The 20,871-nt window shown below is 41.5% G+C and overlaps 1 protein-coding gene and 2 non-coding genes across 4 annotated transcripts; all 3 read right to left on the bottom strand.

Annotated features, from left to right (window-relative positions):
* Positions 1-257: 257 nt before the first annotated feature.
* On the bottom strand, positions 258-15,025 carry pabpc4 (poly(A) binding protein cytoplasmic 4). 2 transcript variants are annotated; one of them, XM_008120584.3, is made up of 15 exons: positions 12,483-15,023; positions 9,575-9,768; positions 8,796-8,911; positions 7,706-7,845; positions 7,075-7,169; positions 6,555-6,692; positions 5,944-6,039; positions 4,388-4,660; positions 4,210-4,297; positions 3,915-4,031; positions 2,776-2,903; positions 2,035-2,128; positions 1,218-1,348; positions 1,030-1,129; positions 258-623 (listed from the first exon to the last, which is right to left on the bottom strand). In XM_008120584.3, exons 1-14 carry the CDS (start codon positions 12,673-12,675, stop codon positions 1,043-1,045), a joined length of 1,890 nt encoding a protein of 629 aa, XP_008118791.3. In that variant the 5' UTR covers positions 12,676-15,023; the 3' UTR covers positions 258-623; positions 1,030-1,042. The 2 variants fall into 2 exon arrangements, with proteins under 2 accessions (XP_008118791.3, XP_062818952.1); XM_062962882.1 differs by lacking the exons at positions 258-623; positions 1,030-1,129; positions 2,776-2,903 and having other exon boundaries at positions 1,216-1,348; positions 12,483-15,025.
* Positions 5,581-5,717, bottom strand: LOC134293893 (small nucleolar RNA SNORA55). The gene has a single exon (XR_010000867.1). It is a non-coding gene; the product is annotated as a small nucleolar RNA SNORA55 (small nucleolar RNA).
* Positions 6,144-6,272, bottom strand: LOC134293894 (small nucleolar RNA SNORA55). Its single transcript, XR_010000868.1, has one exon. It is a non-coding gene; the product is annotated as a small nucleolar RNA SNORA55 (small nucleolar RNA).
* Positions 15,026-20,871: the final 5,846 nt, after the last annotated feature.

Below are 20,871 nucleotides of genomic sequence, written 5' to 3'. Positions count from 1 at the left end.
TGCTTCTAATGATGCTTTTCAGACATAAACCTCATGAAGAACTTACTGTCCTGAATGGAGAGCATCCAACACATGCTTGTGTTGCAACCTGCTCAGAGCTGTAAAGGACATGTTTACACAAGCTTCAGTATTGTTCCCATGCAGTTAAATGAAGCCTCATTAAAGCACTCGTGACTTGAACCCAGGGCCATTCAAAGCTGTGTGACGCATACTTTCGGGCCACTTTGAGCGGAAGAGGAGGAAGAGAAGGCAGGCCATTTCAGAAAATGCTTCTGTTTATTGATAAACGCTACATCAGGCAAACAGATTGTCTCATTAAAACCAAATGAAATATCTGGTCAGACAAAAAACATTTCAAGGTCTTGAACACAGAAACACACAGTAGGTAATTGTGTGAAAAGGAAGCACTGTATATTTTGACCCAAAGGGGGATATGTTGGAGGTTTTCCAGTGTATGTTTGTGTATTTTTGGGTTTTTTAATTGAAAATAAGGCACATAAGATGATTTTCACGCACTGGGATATTGTGAGTGATGTTGATGTGAAATGTAAAGGACACATTCATTTCTACACATCTTTATCAGACAGTTTCTTTGAGGTGCGGGACATCTGGCTTTTGACAACCTAGAAAAGTAGAGAAGTAACACGTTTAAGTGCTGGGTTATAATTTCAAGGCAATCCTTCCCAGTTTCCCATCCCTCACATGGTTTAGTTCTTCACTGTTTCAACTCCTACAAGGTTTGGGATGATCATGCAGAGAATAAAGGATAAAACTCCATCCTGATTTTTAACTGTAAGACTTTCTCAAATGATGTTTGGTTGTTTTCTTGTGCATCAATAGATGCCATAATATTCAGATAAAGCGGCGATGGTGAACCAAGGCATCCACATTCTCATGCAGAAACTATTAATATAAGTAAGGTTGGATGCAAACATGTTTGCCACAACTTTATTCAACTGCTCTAAGAAAAAAGGGACGAAAAGACAACACATTGAAAGCCGTGAGCTGAACAGAGCCTGGGTTACTTACCAGCCTCCCAGATTCAAGAGGTAGCAGCAACGATGCCCACTTTCTGGGCGGCTTCTTTCTTTGCCTGGTGGGCCTGCAACACCGCCACGGCCTCCTCCACCTGAGAAAAGGAGAAATCCATAAAAAATCCAAGTCAGTGCAAAGAGCGGGGCTTAAATGTCTGCAATGGAGCCCAGAAAGGCACTTACTTTTGAGCGGAGGGACTCTGGAGACTCCAGCATGTGCAGCAGCTCAGAGTTGTCAATCTCTAGCAGCATCCCGGTGATCTTCCCCGCCAGACTGAGGTGCATGGCTTGGATGAGGGGGAACAGGCGCTCACCTGTGGGAGCAAAAATGTGGTCATAGGAAGGAGGAAAAGATACCCTTCTCTCTTACACACACAATCCTAGAGTTGGAAGACACCCCAAGGCCAGACAGGAAAGGCACAATCAAAGCCCTCCCAACAGATGGCCATCCAGCCTTGTTTCAAAGCTTCCAAAGAAGAGGCCTCAGCTGGACTCTGAGGTAGAGTTCCACTGCTGAAGAGATCTCCTTACGGTCAGGAGATTCTTCCTAATGTTTAGGCAGAAGATATAGTTGCTTACCTGTAACTGTGTTTCTTCGAGTGGTGTTCTGTGGAATTCGCACTCATGGGATTTCGCGGCACAGGAAAATTCCATGAGTGCGATTTCCACAGAAGCACCACGAAGAAGAGTCTTCTTTCTTGCAATTTGAACCCATTGTCCCACTGAGTTCTATCATTTAACCCAGGTAGTATTTTAAATTCTTCTGCCATCGAGTCATATTCAACAAAGTTAAGCCTTGCCATTTAAGCAGTGCAGTAGAAAGGGAACAATGAAAAATTCCTTGAGATGATTAAATGTCATGTAAATCTAGAATTTGAAAATCAGGACCCCCCAGCTACCTGTCTTCATTGTGACATTGGCCACCACCCTCATTTGCACAATCACCACCGCACTTTCAAGCCAAAATCCCTGGGTCTCCAAGGAGAGAAAGACATCTTACCCAGCATCTGCTTCTGTTCCTGGGGAGGAGCAGCAGCCAACATGGAGGCCGTCAAGGGTTCCTGTCCTTGGACATGGACTGCAGGCTGCGGGGCCTAAGGAAGGAGGAGGAGAGGGCTATCAGTTACATCAAATAGGCTGCACCAAAGAGAAACCTTGAGGGCATTTGTATGTCCAGTTTACAAGAAAAAGACTCAAGGACTTTGCATGAGAATGAGGAAAGAACCTGTGCAAGCAGGGAGTGGAAAGTCCAGCACGTCAGGACTGAAACCACAGAAGATTTAGAAAGAAACAAAGAAAAACTATAGTTGCACAGACTCAGAAACAGATGAAATAAAGGCCCAAAAATAGATTTTAATGCAATATGTGAATAATACAGGGTGTTTCAAAATGATGGACCCAATTTTAAAGGCAGCATTTTATGACGGCAACATGTTACAATTGCACCAAAAATTACAAACGGTTTAATGAGGTTATCACATTTAATGAACTATTCTCGGCCAGACACAAATCTCAAAAATAACCCCAGAAACGGAGAACATCTAATTGGGCCTTATATTGCAGGGTCTCCATTTTGTTAATGGATTTGGGCTGCATCTAGCAGTAATCCTTTGCAAGTCTATGGCCCACCCTTTCAAAAGGTGAAGATTTCACCCTGGGTGGTTTGTGATTGCAGAAATATAGTGATTTCAAATGGGGTCTGTTTTTTTGAAGCACTCTGTATATAGCAGGGCTAAGCTACCTGCAAGGGCTGGACTGCTGGGTGGGGGCTTCGGACGCTGGAGGCGTATTTGTAGGGAGGGACAGCCCTGGGTACCTGGGCAGCTGCAGGGGGCCGAGGGGCTAAGTTCGGACCCGTGGGAGGGATGCCTGGAAGAGAAGCAGAAAACTGAGAACCCAAGCCAAAGAGCAAAGATCAAGCAAGATAAATATATACACTACACTTGTCTAGAGAAAGCAAATGGTTTTGCTTCTTGTAAATGTATTAAATTGCAGCTAGCAGAGTGCAAGGTTTGGATACAAGACTAAGTCGAGACTGAATTACAAATCCCCAATTAGCCCCAGAAGCACAAGACCGGTCACGCTCTCTCATTCTCAGAGGAAGGCAAAGACAAACCCCCTTTGAACACGTCTTGCTAAGAAATCCTTGCAATAGGGTTGCTATAAGCCTGGAGGCAACATGACATGTTGCACATAGCAACATGCTAAATGTATATTAATAGCTGGGGAAATATTAGTAAGCTTATTTAAATTATTACACTATGTAACAAGATTTTTATCACTGGATTATAAATGTCATTTCCTAATAGGTTCTATTAAAAAACATGGGAAAAAGTTATTAAACTGCAAAAATGTTGTTTTTGTGGCAAGGGCATCCTGCAGCACATTTGCTATAGTTTTCAATGAATATTTTATCGAGTCTCAACCAATTCAGTATAGTTTGTGGCAAACACAAAAACAAAGTTTCTGGAGTATAACTACTTTCAAAGTAAGGACAATACAATTAAACAGGAAATAACACTTTCAAACCAGAAACAAAACATTTTTCAAATTTTGTTACATAGTGTTATTAAAATAGTTTCCTATATGAACAGTGGTCTTGCACTGTTTTATTATATTTATTTACTTTATATGTATTTTCTCTAAATATGGAACCCAACGTGGCTGACACTGTCAGCTATAAACAAATAGATAGAACATCTAGTATATAACAGACAACAATGTAATACACTATTCTTTCTAAATTGAATGAATTGGACCATAGGGTTTGCATGAATATAATGATCAGATGCCTAAAGAAGGCAGAGCCGGTGACTTCTTCCCAGAGGAAATCAGAATAAGCTGAAATCAGAGGGCCTCCCTCTGGCTGCAGACACTTACCAACCCTTTGGGGGGCACCAGGCAAACCCCGCGAGGCCTGGGCATTTCCGGCCGGAGCCAAGTGGCGCAAATTGGGCCTTGGTCCAGACTGGCGCATGTTGGGCATCCCTTGAAAGCCTGAATTCGAGAAGGAAGGAAGAGTGGAAAGCTGTAAGTCTGAAATGTTAGGCAAGTACTAGGGGTTGAAATACTGATCAAAGGACTGGGCATTTGGCATCCCAAGGGCTGGATATGCCTTTCAGAGCAAAGAGGGGAGAAGCCTTGAGGCCAAAATGGCCCTTTTCTTCCTACTCACCTTGAGGCCGTCCTCCTTGCTGCCAGCGAGGATTGGGCCGGATCTGCGTCATCTGGTTGGGGGCATAGTAAGGGGGTCTGCTCTGGGCCTGAAAAACAGAAATAGCAACAAAAACACATTTATTCCCCACTTCTCCTTGAGTCAGGAATGGTGCTCGAGGACATCTGCTGGGACTCACCTGGGGCACAGCAGGCATGAAATAACCTCCTGCCGCCGGCTGGAACTGGTTGAGGATGGCATTGGCCGGGAGGGCTCTCATTCCTGCAATGCGCTGCATGTACTGGTTGGTGAGGTGGGCCTTGCGCTCCTCCTTCCTCTGGGCCAAGGCTACGTACAATGGCTTGGAGCCCACAATGCGTCCGTTCATCTCTGTCACGGCCTTGGTGGCCTCCTCTGGGGAGGAGAAGCAGACGAAGCCAAAGCCTTTGCTGCGCCCCTCTTCCAGCATGACCTGGAGGGGGAAAACAACATGGCAATTCTTCATCTGTGAGTTACCTTTTAAGTTACTTTTATTCAAATGACTCAAAGGTAACTTACAAAACATAGAGCAAATAAAGACAACAGCTCATATAAAGGCAGGTAGACATACACAAAAAGGTGTTCATCATAATAATAATAGATGAATTAAGAGTACTTAGAAATTAATCAATTGAAAAGGAAAATGATAAAAACATGACAACACATTATTTAAAAGTCAGTTGCTGTCATCAGGAGTGCTGCTGCTTGTGCCAAAAAGAACACTCAATTCACCTGCATTGGAGGAACACCTCAAAATGAGAATTTTTTTTAATCTATATATTCCATTTTTTCAGCAATATATATATTGTTATACAATTTATAAAAGGCAACAATTTCCCCCTATACTACTTACATCACTATAGAAACCAATTTTGACAATTTCCCCCAACAAAAAATAATAATCAAGATTAAAATGTATTTCCCACCTCCCACTTTAAAGACGCACAAGGAAAATATAATTGTGACGCTACTAATTTTCTTGGTGAAAATCTTATGAGTTCCATGGTTCCTTTGTTGGCTTCTTGGCTACAGCATGTTCCCAGATCATACACTTAATAACCAAATCTTTGTATTTGTTTTATATATTTTAAGAGTATTGTGTTTTATCTGTTTTAATTATGTTATACCCTGCTTCAAGCCGCAAGGAGGCAATACAATTATTATCATCATCATCACCAACTGCACAGTATTTTTGCAGCACAACCTTTTGCAGTTTCCCACAAACCTTCCTCCGCCTTCTTGACCATATCACAATTGGAGGCAGGATCAGCTGCAGGCCAAACTGAATGCTGGGAAACATATCCCTTGATAAATGTCATCCTTTATCCTTTGATAAAGGTCCCTAGCTGAAGGCAGTGTAGCAGAAGGTGTAGAGACAGGCCCTCACTGCAGATAAGAGGCGGCCCATCTGGATTTCCTCTGCTTTGCTTTAGCACCCCTTGTCCCCAGACCCCCACTTGTTTTGCGAGGCCTGGGAAAGATTCAGGTGCATCCCTCCCGTGAGCCCTTGCTCCATCAAAGGTGATGGACTACAAAAGGCTGAATGCCATTCTCTGTTTCTTTCTCCCACTGGTTGCAAAAAGTTTTACATTCTGATCTTAAAGCAAGCCATACTTTAAATATATTTAAGAATTATTTTAGTCTGAATAAACAGTATATCATACTTCTAAAGATTTCCAGTTATGTTTCCATTCTTTCTCTCCAACCACCCTTTACCTTGGCACTTGTAATAGAACCAAAAGGAGAGAATTCCTTCCTCAGCTTCTCGTCATCAATTGTATCATCCAGGTTCTTAATGTACAAATTAACTCCCTAAAAAAAAAAGCATTATCAGCATGATAGTAAATATATAAAACGTGATATAAACGAAACTGATTATCTTATCCAATGTGTGCCCTATGAATTATGACAAGCACAAATGTTGCGGAGTCGTAGAGACAAGACTCTTTTGAACGGAGGCCCGTCTGGATTTGCTCTGCGTTGCTTTTGCATCCCATGTCCCCGGACCTGCACCTCGCAGCAATGAGCGGGAAAGATTCAGATGCAGCTCCCTCTAGCTGGATTTTGGATGACTTTTGACTTTTTCTTAGGATCTGAATTTCCCTTCAACTACAATCAGTGGGACTTTCTCCCTCATCCATTTATGTGGCTTAAAAATGCTCACAAAAAGAGGTCAAGCAGAAGGGCCTTCATTGAACTTTCTCATACAATGGTCAATCCTTCATCAGATCTCATACTTTAAATGTAAATTTGCACAAAGGATAAATCTAACAGCCCTCATCTGAGTGATGAAACAAGCCCATGATCAAATGCAACCCTTCTCTAACCTGATATCGGCTGATCCTCTCCTGCTTGAGCTGCTCAAACCTGCGCTTCAGCTCAGCCTGGCGCTCCACTTTCTTCTGTGCTCGGCCCACAAACACCATCTTCCCATTGATGTCTTTTCCATTCATTTCTTCTACGGCCTGCGAGGGAAGGAAAAGCATTAAAACCACAGCCAGTTATCCCTTAATGAATGCACATGTACAAAGGAAGACTTCACTGCAGGTAACTGATTATTTCTCCAATTTATTTCCTATTAGCTAAATTATTAGTTCTGAACAACCTCAGTTCATCTACAATTCACATAATCTTCAAGTGCTGATCTCATCATGGAGCATTCGGAGCCTTCTACAGAAACATAGACCCTTGTGAATGGGCCAGGATTATCAGCGAAGAGGCCCAGAAATTCATCGTTCTACACAGATGCTGCTGCTGAATGTTGACTATGAATCAGCCCATGCATTTGCAGGATTATAGCTAGCAAGAAACACCTAATAATTCAAATGATTTGGAAACAGGCCGAACCTTGTTGGCTTCTTCGTGTTTTTCAAAACTCACAAAGCCAAAGCCTTTGGACTTTCCAGTAGGGTCTGTCATGACTTTGACACTGAGGGTCTTGCCTAAAACCAGAAAAACAAGAGTTACCCAAAAAAAACCAGCACCATTTAAAGCACAGCCTTCAAAAATAGAAACGGGCAACTGACTTCATAAGAAGAAAAAGGTAAACTGGGATATACTGATAGATCCCTGGATGATTTGCAGGAAATCAGCATGGTTTTGGTACTGAATCAAAACTGCTGATATAAAACCTTGGGCTGGATATAAAACCCTATTCCTTAATTCATAACATGTGCCCATCTGCCCAAAGAATTCAGAATTCTAATCTTCTGAAAAACTAGAAAGCATACCTAGCAGTACTTTAAGCACTGTTTTCTCTACAAAGTTGCAAATTTGGCAAGGTCTTTGAAACTCTCCCTTCTGTCCCACTTTGTAGTGTTTTCCATTTTTGCTGTATTAAATTACATTGCTAAAATCATTTTAATCACATACACAAAACCTCCTGCATAAAATTTTCTTCCTACATTTTTGTTTTTAAAACGGTCAGCTCCAATAATCTTGGGAATTATTATTAAATGCGGGGTGCTGGAATACTTACCATATTTGCCAAACAGTTCCTTCAGCCTCTCGTCATCCATGTCGTCCCCAAAGTTTTTGATGTAGACGTTGGTGAACTCCTTCGCTTTGGCTCCCAGCTCTGCCTCCCGCTCTTTGCGAGACTTAAATCTTCCAACAAACCTGGAGAAGGAAGAACCAAAGCTTTTTTGGAAAACCTTTTTCTTGCCAACACCAGAGAAGTTAAAGGAAAATTTCAAGGGACAAAAGCAACAGCAGCAAACATTTTTAAAAGCAGCAGAGGGACTTGAGAAGGGCAGACACAGCAGTGCACAAAGCAAACTTGACCTGAAGCAGAAGGGAAGGCACGATACCGCATTTCCCTCAAAATACAATTGGGTCTTATTAATTTTTGCTCCAAAAGCCACATTAGGGCCTATTTTCAGAGGATGTCTTTTTTTTTAGGCACAACAACCTACATTTATTCAAATACAAGTCATGACATCTTCTTCTGGAACATCATCATATGTTGATTATTAGGGCTGTGCAAATAGTTGTGTTTCAGAAAATCAGTACATACGAGCCGTTTTATGAAGACAGCGCCATACGCCCCCCCCCCCCAAAAAAAAAAACCAAATTCAAACACCCATTTGGGAAGTTTTTACAAGAAGTTCATTTCTTTTTGTAAGTCACTTTGAGTCCGCTTCTTCTTGAGCACAAGCAAACGTTCCTGGGCGCCGCAGCCAAACTGGTATGTCACATGCTCTCCTCAGACTAACGGCTGAGGGAGAGGGGAAGGGAGGAGGCGTTGCTGATGTTTCCTTTAAATACAGGAAACACATTGTCTCTGCTGCCATTGTGCAAGCAAGTTGGGAGACAGCTGAGAGGGAGATCGAGGGTAGGTCTTATTTTTAGTCGCAACACCCTCCTAGTTGTGTGGAGCAGGCAAAGCGGGAGGGAGCCAGTCCAACAAGCCCTTGGATTGAACTGAGGAGGCTGAGGCCTGGGCAGGGACACTCACCAGCCCTGGAGCAGAGAGGCAGCGGCCAAAGCCTGTTGCAAGGGAACCAGCAGCTGGGCAGGTTAATACCGAGATGCAGTTCATGCGGAGGCTCCAGCCGAGAGACACTCACACTTTGCGGTCATTCAGCAGCATGCCATTCATCTTCTCAATGGCCCGGTCGGCGGCATCCTGTGTCTCAAAGTGGACAAAGGCGTAGCCCTTAGAGCCATTCTCATCGCACACCACCTGCAGGGAATAGCAAGGGGCGGGTGAGGCAAAACGCACATGCCACCCACACCAAAAGTGGAAAAGATCTAGGCTCTGAATAAAGAACACAGCAACTAACTTCCTGGATTCAATCATAAAAGCTGTTATTTACTGACTATGGGAAAAAGTAGTGTTATCTACTCCATATTTGTTTATTAATGCCCACACCAAAAGCCATTGGCATCCACACAGATAAAACTATCTAAAAGGCAACAATATAAAACAAGATAAAAAAGCACTACATAAAACAATTGGCATAAAGATCTTGCTTATTAAAATTCAATACAATTAAAATCCCTATTCAGCTATGGAAACCCCAAGTGTATTATATCAGCCTCAGAGGAAAGCAAATCCCATCTACACACAAAAAAATCTTGCTATAAAGTCTCCATAAGCTGGAAATGCCTGAAAGGCTGCAGAACAAAAACCCGCATGAAGAAAATACTTTCTACCTGCCTCCTTCTAGAGCCAAGACAGAAGGGCAAACAAAGGTAAAGTTATTTGCAAAAAATTATACACAACACACACATATGCACACTTTAATGCTTGACAGCAATACGGTTACTCTACTTTTAACACAGTCAAGGTAAGGCTCAATGGATCTCAAGGAACAAGGAGAAAAGCAGGCTTCCCAAGGCTTACCTTGCAAGAAAGGATATTCCCAAAAGCAGAGAAAGTGTCATAAAGTGCCTTGTTGTCGATAGATTTGTCCAGGTTCTTAATGAAGACGTTCCCTACACCAGACTTCCTCAGAGAAGGGTCTCGCTGGGACCACATGATGCGGATGGGCTTGCCCTTGATCACGTCAAAGTTCATGGTGTCCAAGGCTCGCTCAGCTACAAAGGCAAGGAAGAGATGTGAGATTTTACCTTAAGAAAGCAAGAAGTAATGATGTATTTGTCAAAGGCTTTCACAGCCAGAACAACTGGAGTGTTGTGTGGTTCTTGGACTGTATAGCCATGTTCTAGGAGCATTTTCTTCTGACATTTCGCCTGTATCTGTGGCTGGCATCATCAGAGGATTGTCTGAAGATGCCAGCCACAGATGCAGGCTAAATGTCAGGAGAAAATGCTCCTAGAACATGACCATACAGCCTGGAAACCACACAACACTCCAAGAAGTAATACTCGCTTCAATGAACACAAGGCAGTTGGAACATGCAAACTTGGCTAGAAAAAAAAACAAAACATACAATTTATAGAATCATAGAACAACATTAGGTAACACGAATTTTGTTCTTGGGTTATAAATGTCATTCCCTAATTGGTTCCATCTTAAAAAACATGGAAAAGTTTATGAAACTGCAAAAACTTTGTTTCTGTGGGACAACCTGCCGCACATTTTGTTTTAGTTTTTCAGTGAATATCTCATAGAGTCTCAAAACCAATTCAACAATTTGTGGTAGCCATAAAAGTGAAGTTTCTGGAGTAATACAACTACTTTCAAAGTAAGGACTGCACAACTAAATGGGAAATAAAACTTTCAAACCAGGAACAAAACATTTTTCAAATTTGTTGCATAGTGTAATTAATCACAGAATCTATAATAATTTAAACACACCAGAATCACCATAAATAGGGCCCTGATACTGCACAAATCGTCACATTCATTTGACTCTATGCTGCAGCAAGCTTACCATTGGTAAATACCATTTGTGCCAGGGCAGATTTTGTACTAAACAAATGACACCAGTAGGTAGCAGAGAACCATGCCTGTTAGATATCGAAAACCTGCCAATCACACATTGGCTGAGCATATTGACTTGAAAGTATGTTTTTACTGGCCTATCCATGTTCTCTAGGATGCAAGGTTAAGTATCTCCTGATGATCAAATGCACCTAAAAAAGGAACAGGGAAGCCCTACTAGTGTTAAATAGCAAATGGTATTCATCATGTTCTAAAACCTCTGCAACGCAGACTCTTGACACACACTAATCCTCCTTCAGGTTTCTATTTTAGTACCAAGCAGCATATTAAAAGCCCTCTGGCAGAGGTACACGAGACTCTTGTTCATAAAAAGGAAGGGGCCTGGGAAAGTGTTCTTGCCAAACAGGCATCTCAATTGAGAAGGAAAAAGACAAATTCAAAAAGGAGCTGCTTGGGCCAGATGAGAACTCCCTGCTTGATGGACTCCTCACCTACAGATTTCTCAGCTCCTCTCTTGCCTTCATCACCAAAGGAGTCCCATTTCAGGCACTTACATTTGGCTGAGTTTTATTTATAGCAGGAAGCAACGCTGCAAAGGCATATGCTGGCAAGTGAGGCAACCCCAGCAAATACGCCATTTGCTGCTGAAAGGTTGCAATGCAGGCACACAACAGAAGAAACTGTGCTCTTGTGCCATCAGAGGCTGCCATGGTATTGAAACTGCCATGCATTAGAAATAGATCTGTTGGGACAAAAACTGCAGCACATGGTAGCAAGCATGGAGTATTCTAGATGTCATTCGACTGCAGGTCCCATCCTCCCTTGCCAGCAATTAGGAATGACGCATGCTGGGGCCTGCAGTCTAGGGCTGCACAATTCTCACCACTACAAGAAAAATATTACTCAATATCTTTGAAACTTTTTATTTCATTCCCTCTGCAAATCTGTATCAGGGCCAGGTTCTTTTTATTATTTATGTCTTTGACTTCAATCCAGCCTTTCAATACAAAAATAAAACTTTGTATCCAAAGCAGCATAAAAAAACTAAATAACGTAATCATGTCAGGACTCCTTTCACACAAACCCTGCCTGGCCTACAACACTGGCTTAGGGATTGACTACTGCTCCGGGTTTCCTCAGGTGTTCTGGCTTGCAAATCCCAGCAGGCCTGCAAAGATGGAGGGCCAAGTATATTTACATTTAACACTGGGTGTTGAAAGTGTGTCATGTTGGACTAACTGATCCACCTTTTGTCATGAGGCAGAACATCATTCATAAGAGCCATTCTGGACCAAACCAGAGGTCTCTCAACTTATTCTGGACACGGGCTAAAAAATGACCCAAATGTGAAGCATACTGCCAGGACACAGATGCAGCCTCAAGCTTGTGTTCCCAAATAGTTAATATAGATATATACTACCTTTGACATGCGTGTGTTCAAGCTGCTTGTCCTCCTATAGCAACCATCTAAATATCATAGGATTTTTAGGAAAGGGATAACCAATCCCTTTCAAATCCATTCAAGCAGTTGGCCGTGTTTGAATATTTGAAAAGATGTCATCAGGGAAGAGGGAGCAGGCTTCCTTTTAGCTGCCCTGAAGACTAGGCCTCAAAGGAGCCATGGGTTCAAATTACAGGAAAGGGGATTCCACGTGAATATAAGAACTTCTTAAGAGCTGTTCAGCAGTGGAACTCTCTGCCTTGGAATATAGTGGAATCTCCTTCCCTGGAGGCTTTTAAACAGAGGCTGGATGGTCATTTGTTGGAGGTACTTTGTGCTTTTCCTGCATGGCATATTGGGGTTGGACAAAATCTTCCAACTATATGATTCTATGATCAGTACATCTTGTGGCAATGAGCCCCACAGTCCCTGACTCTCCCAATGTGTCCCCTTATGACTCACCATCCGCAGGCTGCTGGAAGTTGACATAAGCATAGCCCAAAGAGCGGCGGGTGATCATGTCCCTGCAGACGCGAATGGAGAGGACGGGGCCGGCGGGGCTGAACTTCTCATAGAGCATGGCCTCTGTGACGTCTGGGTGCAGGTCCCCCACATACAGGGAGGCCATGGGGTAGCTGCTGGCAGCCGCGTTCATCCCCCTTTCCCCCCCAAAGTAGGCCTTGAGACTTAAGAGATGCCTCCCAAAAAATTACCTTTTTAAAAACACTAGTTTTCAGAGTTACGTTTAGCGAGGTCGGACTTATGAGAAAGCCCTTTCAATTGGATAGGAAAAGCAGCTAATGGGCTTAAACAATAAAACAGTGCAAATGTTTAATGGCACAAATATCTGAGAAGGGCCAGTTGAGGGCTAAATGGAAGACTTAGAAAGACTCCCCAAATCCATATATTTCCGAAGGCAGTTTTAAAATATTTTTTAAAAAATAAACAATTCAATCCCACTTTACAAAAATAATAATCTCTTGGGGTGGGGGAATCTTATTTTTTTCTTTTTAAATTAAGGTTTTACTTCAAGGCTAATTCTACCCTGAGACTTTAAAAATAAAAACCTATATTCCTTCATACATATATTTATGGTTTCTTCTCCAGTGGAGTTTATTAGTGCAAAACAGATCAAACAGTCATCCAATGATTGTTACAGTCAAAGCAAATACAGTATTTATCTCTAGAAAAGTTTGGCAGGCAGATAAATGGTGGGATCACTTAAATACTAAGATCTTATTTATAATAATATAACTACCAAGACAGAACTTGAGAGAACAGAAAGGAAAATGGTGGCAAAAAAAATACAGTAAAGGGATTTGAGGAGAGTATTGAACGGATTTTGAATAAAGAGAGGAAAAGAAATGAATTTCTATTCTCCTTTGGGGAGCTTCACCCCCCCCCCCTCAATAAAACTCAAGTAAATACAGATAAATAAATCTGTAAATAAATACTTCTCCAGAAAGATCTGGCAGGTAGTGAAATAGTATTTAAAACTTGAGGCGATAGAAAGAAAAACGATGGCAGGGAAAATGAACTAAACATACAGCACAGGGATTTGAAGAGGGAAATAAATTGAGAAAAGCGAATGAGGATTTAAATATAAATAGGAATAAACAAATCTGTATTAAAGGGGAGGGAAATAAAGGACACACAAAAGGGAAGGAAAAGAAAGGTGCCTTTGTGGGCAAGAAAGAAAAGACTAAATTAAATTAAAGTTTTAAAAGACTAAAAGTGAACATGCCACACAAAGTGAAAAAGGAGAAATAAGGCAGGGAAATCAGAATATTTCTGATTATCCCAATGCGTTCCCTTCCCTCTTAAATATTATCTTACTATTTTCTCTCCTTATTCCTGGCGACTATTATTATTATTATTATTATTAGAATTTGCTCCTTCCGATTTGGAAAGGAAAACAATGGCAGGGAAAATACTAAAAATACAGCAAACCGATTTGAAGCAGGAAGTAAATTGAGAAAAGCTAATGAGGATATCAATATAAATAGGAATAAACAAATCTGTATTAGAGGAAAGGGAAATAAAGGACCCAACAAAGGCGAAGAAAAAGATATAAAGAAGCCTTTATGGGCAATACAACACACACAAAGGAAAGAACTAAATTAAATTAAAAGTTTATAAATACAAAAAATGAACATACCACACAAAGTGGAAAAGGAGAAATAAGGCAGCGAAATCAGAATATTTCTGATTATCACGATGCTTTCCCTTCCCTCTTAAATATTATCTTACTATTTTCCCTCCTTATTCCTGGCAATTATTATTATTATTATTATATTGGAATTTGCTCTTCCCTCTTTGGAAAATGATGGCAGGGAAAATACTAAAAATACAGCAAAGGGATTAGAAGCGGGAAATAAACTGAATGCGGATATCAATATAAATAGGAATAAACAAATCTGTATAAGGGGGGGAATAAAAGACTCACAAAGGCGAAGACAAAAATATAAAGAAACCTTTGTGGGCAGTATAACACACACAAAGGAACAGACTAATTTAAATTAAAAGCTTAGAAAGACAGAAAATGAGCATACCACAGGAGAGAGAAATAAGGCAGGGAAATCAGAATATTTCTGATTATCACGATGCTTTCCCTTCCCTCTTAAATATTATCTTACTATTTTCCCTTCTTATTCCTGGCGATTCTTCTTAGTATATTATATTACGATCATATTATTTTAATTAGTATTATTGTGAGGGTTTTTCCTGTCTCGTTAGGGATCTTACTCGTGCTGTTTTCTTACTGACCCTCCTTCCTGGAGTTTTGTAATTATTATTTTTTAAATTAATATTTATTTATTTTCTCTTTTGCTATTTTTAAGGCTTTTTTCCCTCCCCCTTTTTTTTCCTCCCCCCTTTGAGGCTCCTACTTGGCCCGGACCCTCCTCTTCCGAGGCCGACAGCGGAAAGGGGGGCCCGAGCGGCGCCGAGGGCCCTTTATAGGCCGCGCCGCCCTCGCCGCCCTCCTGGGCCCGCCACCAGGAAAGGGAAGGCGGCCGGAAGTCGCGGGAGGGTGGGCCTTCCGGGGGAGAGGAGGGCTGAGGAAGCGGGCCAGCGCCCCCTTCAGGCCGGAGTAGCGAGCCACACCCAGGCCACGCCTCCCTGCAGAGGAGCACTTGTATGAAGGGAGGAGTAATAATAATAAGCATATCTATCTTCTTTGCTCTGTCATAAAATAATAATAATAATAATAATAATAATAATAATAATAATAATAATAATAATAATAATAATAATAATAACTGGGTTGCTGAGTTTTCCGAGCTGTATGGCCATGTTCCAGAAGCATTCTCTCCTGACATTTCGCCCACATCTGTGGCAGGCATCCTCAGAGGTTGTGAGATATATTGGAAACTAGGTATGGGAGGTTTGTATCTCTGTGGAATGATGTCCAGGATGGGAGAAAGAACTCTTGTCTGTTTGAGGCAATTGGGCAGCTTGATTAGCATTGAATAGACTTGCAGCTTCAAAGCCTGGCTGATTCCTGACTGGAGGAATCCTTTGTTGGGAGGTGTTAGCTGGCCCTGATTGTTTCATGCCTGGAATTCCCCTATTTTCAGAGTGTAGTTCTTTATTTATTGTCCTGATTTTAGAGTTTTTTTAATACTGATTGTCAGATTTTGTTCATTTTTATGGTTTCCTCTTGATGAATCCCTGCTCTGCCCTCGAAGGCAAGATTTCTCACCCATCCTAAAACCACTTGGTTTATTAATACAGTAGAGTCTCGCTTATCCAACATAAACGGGCCGGCAGAATGTTGGATAAGCAAAAATGTTGGATAATAAGGAGGGATTAAGGAAAAGCCTATTAAACGTCGAATTATGTTATGATTTTACAAATTAAGCACCAAAACATCATGTTTTACAACAAGTCTGCCAGAAAAAGCAGTTCAGTACATGGTAACGTTATGTAGTAATTACTGTATTTACAAATTTAGCACCAAAATATTGCAATGCATTGAAAACATTGACTACAAAAATACTGACAGACTGCATTGGATAATACAGAATGTTGGATAAGTGAAGGTTGGATAAGCGAGACTCTACTGTATATAGATCAAACATGGCATAAATAATAATCAATCTATAGACTGAGCGTGGAAATAATAATAATAATTCTTTTCCAGCCATTGGGGATATCGTTTGCCAGCAGAGGGCAGGCAGAGATTGCAGACTTTCTCAGAATGTATCTCACACCTGTATTTTTTGCAAAAATAAGGTAATAAAAAGGTGCCAAAAAAGGACAATAAGCACAACAACAGTCATTGCTCGGTGCTTCCGTTAAAGTTTGGACTAGAGTCCGGAGTGGATGGACCACCCTGCCAGCGTCAGACACACCAACCACCTCTCTCCGAAACACAGACACAATTTTGCTGCTTTGTGTGATTTTAATCATCATCATCATCATCTATCTCTCTTCATGGCTCAATGGGAAAATAAAAAGCCATAAAATGCATGAATTAAAAGCATAACAGCATAGATTAAAACACCAGTCATAAAGTTATCTCCCTTACATGAATCCTTGCTTCTTTTTTTTTCCTACCATGCATTTTCTTTGTTGCTAACTTCCAGGGTGATTTTTAAAGAAATGGTTACTGTATGTTCATTTTCTCATTCGATTGGTTTGTCAGTGGGAAACCTCTCCGCTTCATCTAATCCTGCATTGTGGTGGAAAATGATTTTTCCCCCCCAAAAAGCAGGGGACTGAATAAATACAGAGTTGCAAATGTGCACACATTCCATCCTAGTGTCCATTTGAATTAGCACTTTTTGTAACAGAGATCAAATATTTGAGTTTTCCAAGGTCTTTAGCCTCCTTCTGACGCCACAATTTCCAGCAATGGAAAAGAAAACCTTGGGGTGCGTTTTTGCTGTAGAATAAATCCACTTTAACTGCCTTGGTTCAGTGCTATGGAGTCATGGGGCTGTAGTTCGACAAGAACTTGAGCTTTCTTCTGCCAAAAAATGGTGGTGCCTCGTCAAACTACAAATCCCAGGATCACATAGCATTAAGCCCAGGCCATTAAATTAGAGATGATGTACTTCAAAGAAGAGCTCCTGAAGCAGCTTCCCCTTTGGCTTTGGCTCAGTACTAAGGGCCCTTCCACACAGCCATATAATCCAGAACAGGGGTCCCCAAACTAAGGCCCGGGGGCCAGATGCGGCCCTTCAAGGTCATTTACCTGGCCCCCGCCCTCATTTATAATATAATATTTTTATATCCGTTTTAATAATATAATATATTGTATATACATATGATATTGATAATAATATTATCATTTTATACAATATAATACTAATAATACCACCATATAATATTATATGTTATATATTACATATAATATTACAGTATAGTTCAATATAGTAATATATAATGCTAATATTGTGCTATGCTAATAATATAATATACTGTATGTACATACAGCTGCTCTGAGTTCCCTTCAAGGTGAGAAGGGTGGGATATAAATGTAGTAAATAAATGTAGTAAATGCATAAATAAATAATTTTGGACTTAAGTTCGCCCAAAGTCTGAATTGACTTAAAGACACACAAAAACAACAATCCTAATTAACCTGACTATCTCATTGGCCAGAAGCAGGCCCACACTTCCTATTGAAATCCTGATAGGTTTATGTTGGTTAAAATTATTTTCATTTTTAAATATTGTATTGGTCTTTCATTGTTATTGTTGCTGTTTTGCACTACAAATAAGATATGTAACGTTGGTTAGGAATTTGTTCGTTGTTTTTTTTTTTCAAATGATAATTCGGCCCCTCAACAGTCTGAAGGATTGTGGACCGGCCCTCTGCTTTAAAAGTTTGAGGACCCCTGATCCAGAATATCAAATCAGATAATCCACAATATCTGCTTTGAACCGGACTATCTGAGTCCACGTTGCCATATAATCCAGTTCAATGTGGAAGGGGCTAAAGATGCAAATCTAATGTTTACCTTTTGGTGAGGTCACTAAGCCAAAAAAAAGGTGAGCGTTAATTTGAGTAAATAGAGTAGCTGTTTCTGGACAGGTTAATTGGCTTTTATAGATCATAAAGTTCCCCCGATGCTCCACTGGGTGTTAAAGGCATGGGTAGGTTTGGCTATAAATAGGGAGAGGCCTCAGAGGAATGAAATGTGCCAAGAGATGGGCCTCTGTGTTGCAAAAATGGCACGCTGGAATCGCACTGAATATCTCTCACCCGCATGCATGCACACAGTGTTCTCCAGGGTCCAGAAATGACATTTCAGGAGATTAGTGGCTTCCAGGCCAGGAGAGATCACCAAATCCAATCCAGGTTGCCATCCAGAGTTTTAAAGGGGCTGAGACCTTTGTCAGAACATGGTTTAGCTCGATATATAGATGAGAAATTGGCTCAGCTCTTGCTGTGGCTTCCTTGACTGAACCATTCCATTGTAATGTGATCTCAAATACCTCACAACCTCTGAGGATGCCTGCCATAAATGTGGGTGAAACGTCAGGAGAGAATACTTCTGGAACATGGCCAGACAGCCTGAAAAACACACAACAACCCTGTGATTCCAGCCATGAAAGCCTACGACAACACGATCTCAAATTTGCTCCCAAATGCCCTTCTCAATGAGTTGCCTGCTTTATGAATGGGTTTGGTTTTGTGGCGGCTGTTAATATTGGCATCCATAAGTGGGGCAGATTGATTCATGCCCTCTACACTTGCCTGCCCAAGTATACTTCTGGATCCTTCATTAAGAGATAACAGATAATGGGTTTTTCAGCCCCAAATAACTTTTGCTTTATAGGTTTGAGGAGCATACCACAAAGTGGCAGGAAAGCAACTCTCCGGATTGTCTGACAATGACCAGAAGTGATTTCCGATCATCCCAAACGTTTCCTCTTAAGGGGGTCTCAGCCTTAGGGAGCCATGTGCTTTCCTTCAAAAACAGGGACTGCAATCTGAGTGGGGCGTCTAAATCGGAGAGGCCTAAAAATAATCCGGGATTGGGCGCTGTTCAAATATGCAAGCTGAAATCGGAGAGAGCTCCTTTCCCAAATGAAGTGCTGCAGAAGCAGGGACAGGGAGACCGGGGTGGGGTATTTCGCCCTGGGTTTTTAAAAATAGGATCAGCAGTGAGAGAAACCGGTGGTTTTTGTTGGGTTTGGGTTTTGTTGAACTAATCAGAGGAAGCAGTTCCAATCATTCTGTGCATGTTTAGTTCTTTTCTTGGGGTGATATGTAGCACAATTCCACTTTCTTTTCCCAGCTACAAAAGGTAAACTTTAGTTCCCTGGACAGAGAAAGTTAGAATCATAGAATCATAGAATTGTAGAGTTGGAAGAGACCTCATGGGCCATCCAGTCCAACCCCCTGCCAAGAAGCAGGAAATTGCATTCAAAGCACCCCTGACAGATGGCCATCCAGCCTCTGTTTAAAAGCCTCCAAAGAAGGAGCCTCCACCACAGTCCGGGGGAGAGAGTTTCCAATACTAAGTTGACACAATACTGGAAGGAATAATACCATTTTATCAGAAGTGGCCCGTGGCATCTATATCAAGTGCAGTGTTTCTTGAACTGTGTTCCTACAGGTGTTTTGGACTTCAGCTCCCAAAAATCCCAACCATCTTACCAACCGTTAGGAATTGTGAGAGCTGGAGTCCAAAAGAACTGCCAGCTGCATCCTTTCCTAGATATGGAGGATTTGATTTGCATGTACTGGTAACCTCAAGGTTGGACTTTTGCAATGCGCTTTACATTTGGGCTACCCTTGTACCTAGTTCGGAAACTCCAACTGGTTCAAAATATGGCAGCCAGATTGGTTACAGGAACATCTAGGAGTGAGCATATTACACCTCTCCTAAAGTCACTCCACTGGCTGCCAATCAGTTTCCAGACAAAGTACAAAGTGAGGGTTTTGTCCTTTAAAGTCTTACATGGTTTGGGTCCAGGTTGCCGAAAGGTTCGCCTTCTCCCATACAATCTGCCCTCCACACTTCAATCTTCCTGTGGGGCATCTGCTCCAACCAGCCAGAACCCGATGGCAACCACCATCCAGAGGATTTTTTCATCAGCCACCCCAAGGCTGTGGAATGACCTGCCAGTAGAGCTCCGATAACTAAATCACCTGTTGCAATTTAAGACACAAGTGAAGACCTGTCTCTTCTGACAGGCCTACTCAGGCAGTCTTTAAACATAAACATGAATTTTAATGCATGCCCTTTGTTTAATCTCTGTTTTGTTTGTTTTATTATGTATTTCATAGAGATACATTTTGGTACATTTGTGGTCCGGGCTGTGGCGCAGGCTGGTTAACAGCCAGCTGCAATAAATCACTTTGACCAAGAGGTCATGAGTTTAAGGCCAGCCCGTGTCGGGGTGAGCACACGACAATTAAAATAAAAAATAGCCCCTGCTAGTTGTTGACCTAAGCAACCTGAAAGATAGTTGCATCTATCAAGTAGGAAATTTAGGTACCACTTATATGTGGAGAGGCTAATTTATGACACTATAAAAATCATCCAACCGCTGTTGGAATGAGGAACTTGCCGTCACAGTGGATGATGAAGCAGCTTTTCCCCCTGTGGCCAAAATCAAGCATACTCTCAGGAAGCTGGAGAAGGTTTAAATTGCCTCTGTGTCTGTCTCTGTTCTATGTTTATATGGCATTGAATGTTTGCCTTATATGTGTACAATGTGATCCGCTCTGAGCCCTCTTCAGGGTGAGAAGGGCGGAATATAAATACTGTAAATAAATAAATAAATAAATACATTTGTAGGGTTTTGCTGTGTTTATGTATTTTATTTGTTTTGTAACCCACCTCGAGCCATGAGGAGAGGTGGGTAAGAAATAAAATTATTATTATCA

Source organism: Anolis carolinensis, unplaced genomic scaffold (genome assembly GCF_035594765.1).
Source record: "Anolis carolinensis isolate JA03-04 unplaced genomic scaffold, rAnoCar3.1.pri scaffold_10, whole genome shotgun sequence".
In the NCBI taxonomy this organism is placed as follows: Eukaryota; Metazoa; Chordata; class Lepidosauria; order Squamata; family Dactyloidae; genus Anolis; species Anolis carolinensis.
Note: the sequence above shows the minus strand (reverse complement) of the source record. Positions and strands in the feature narration are given on the sequence as shown.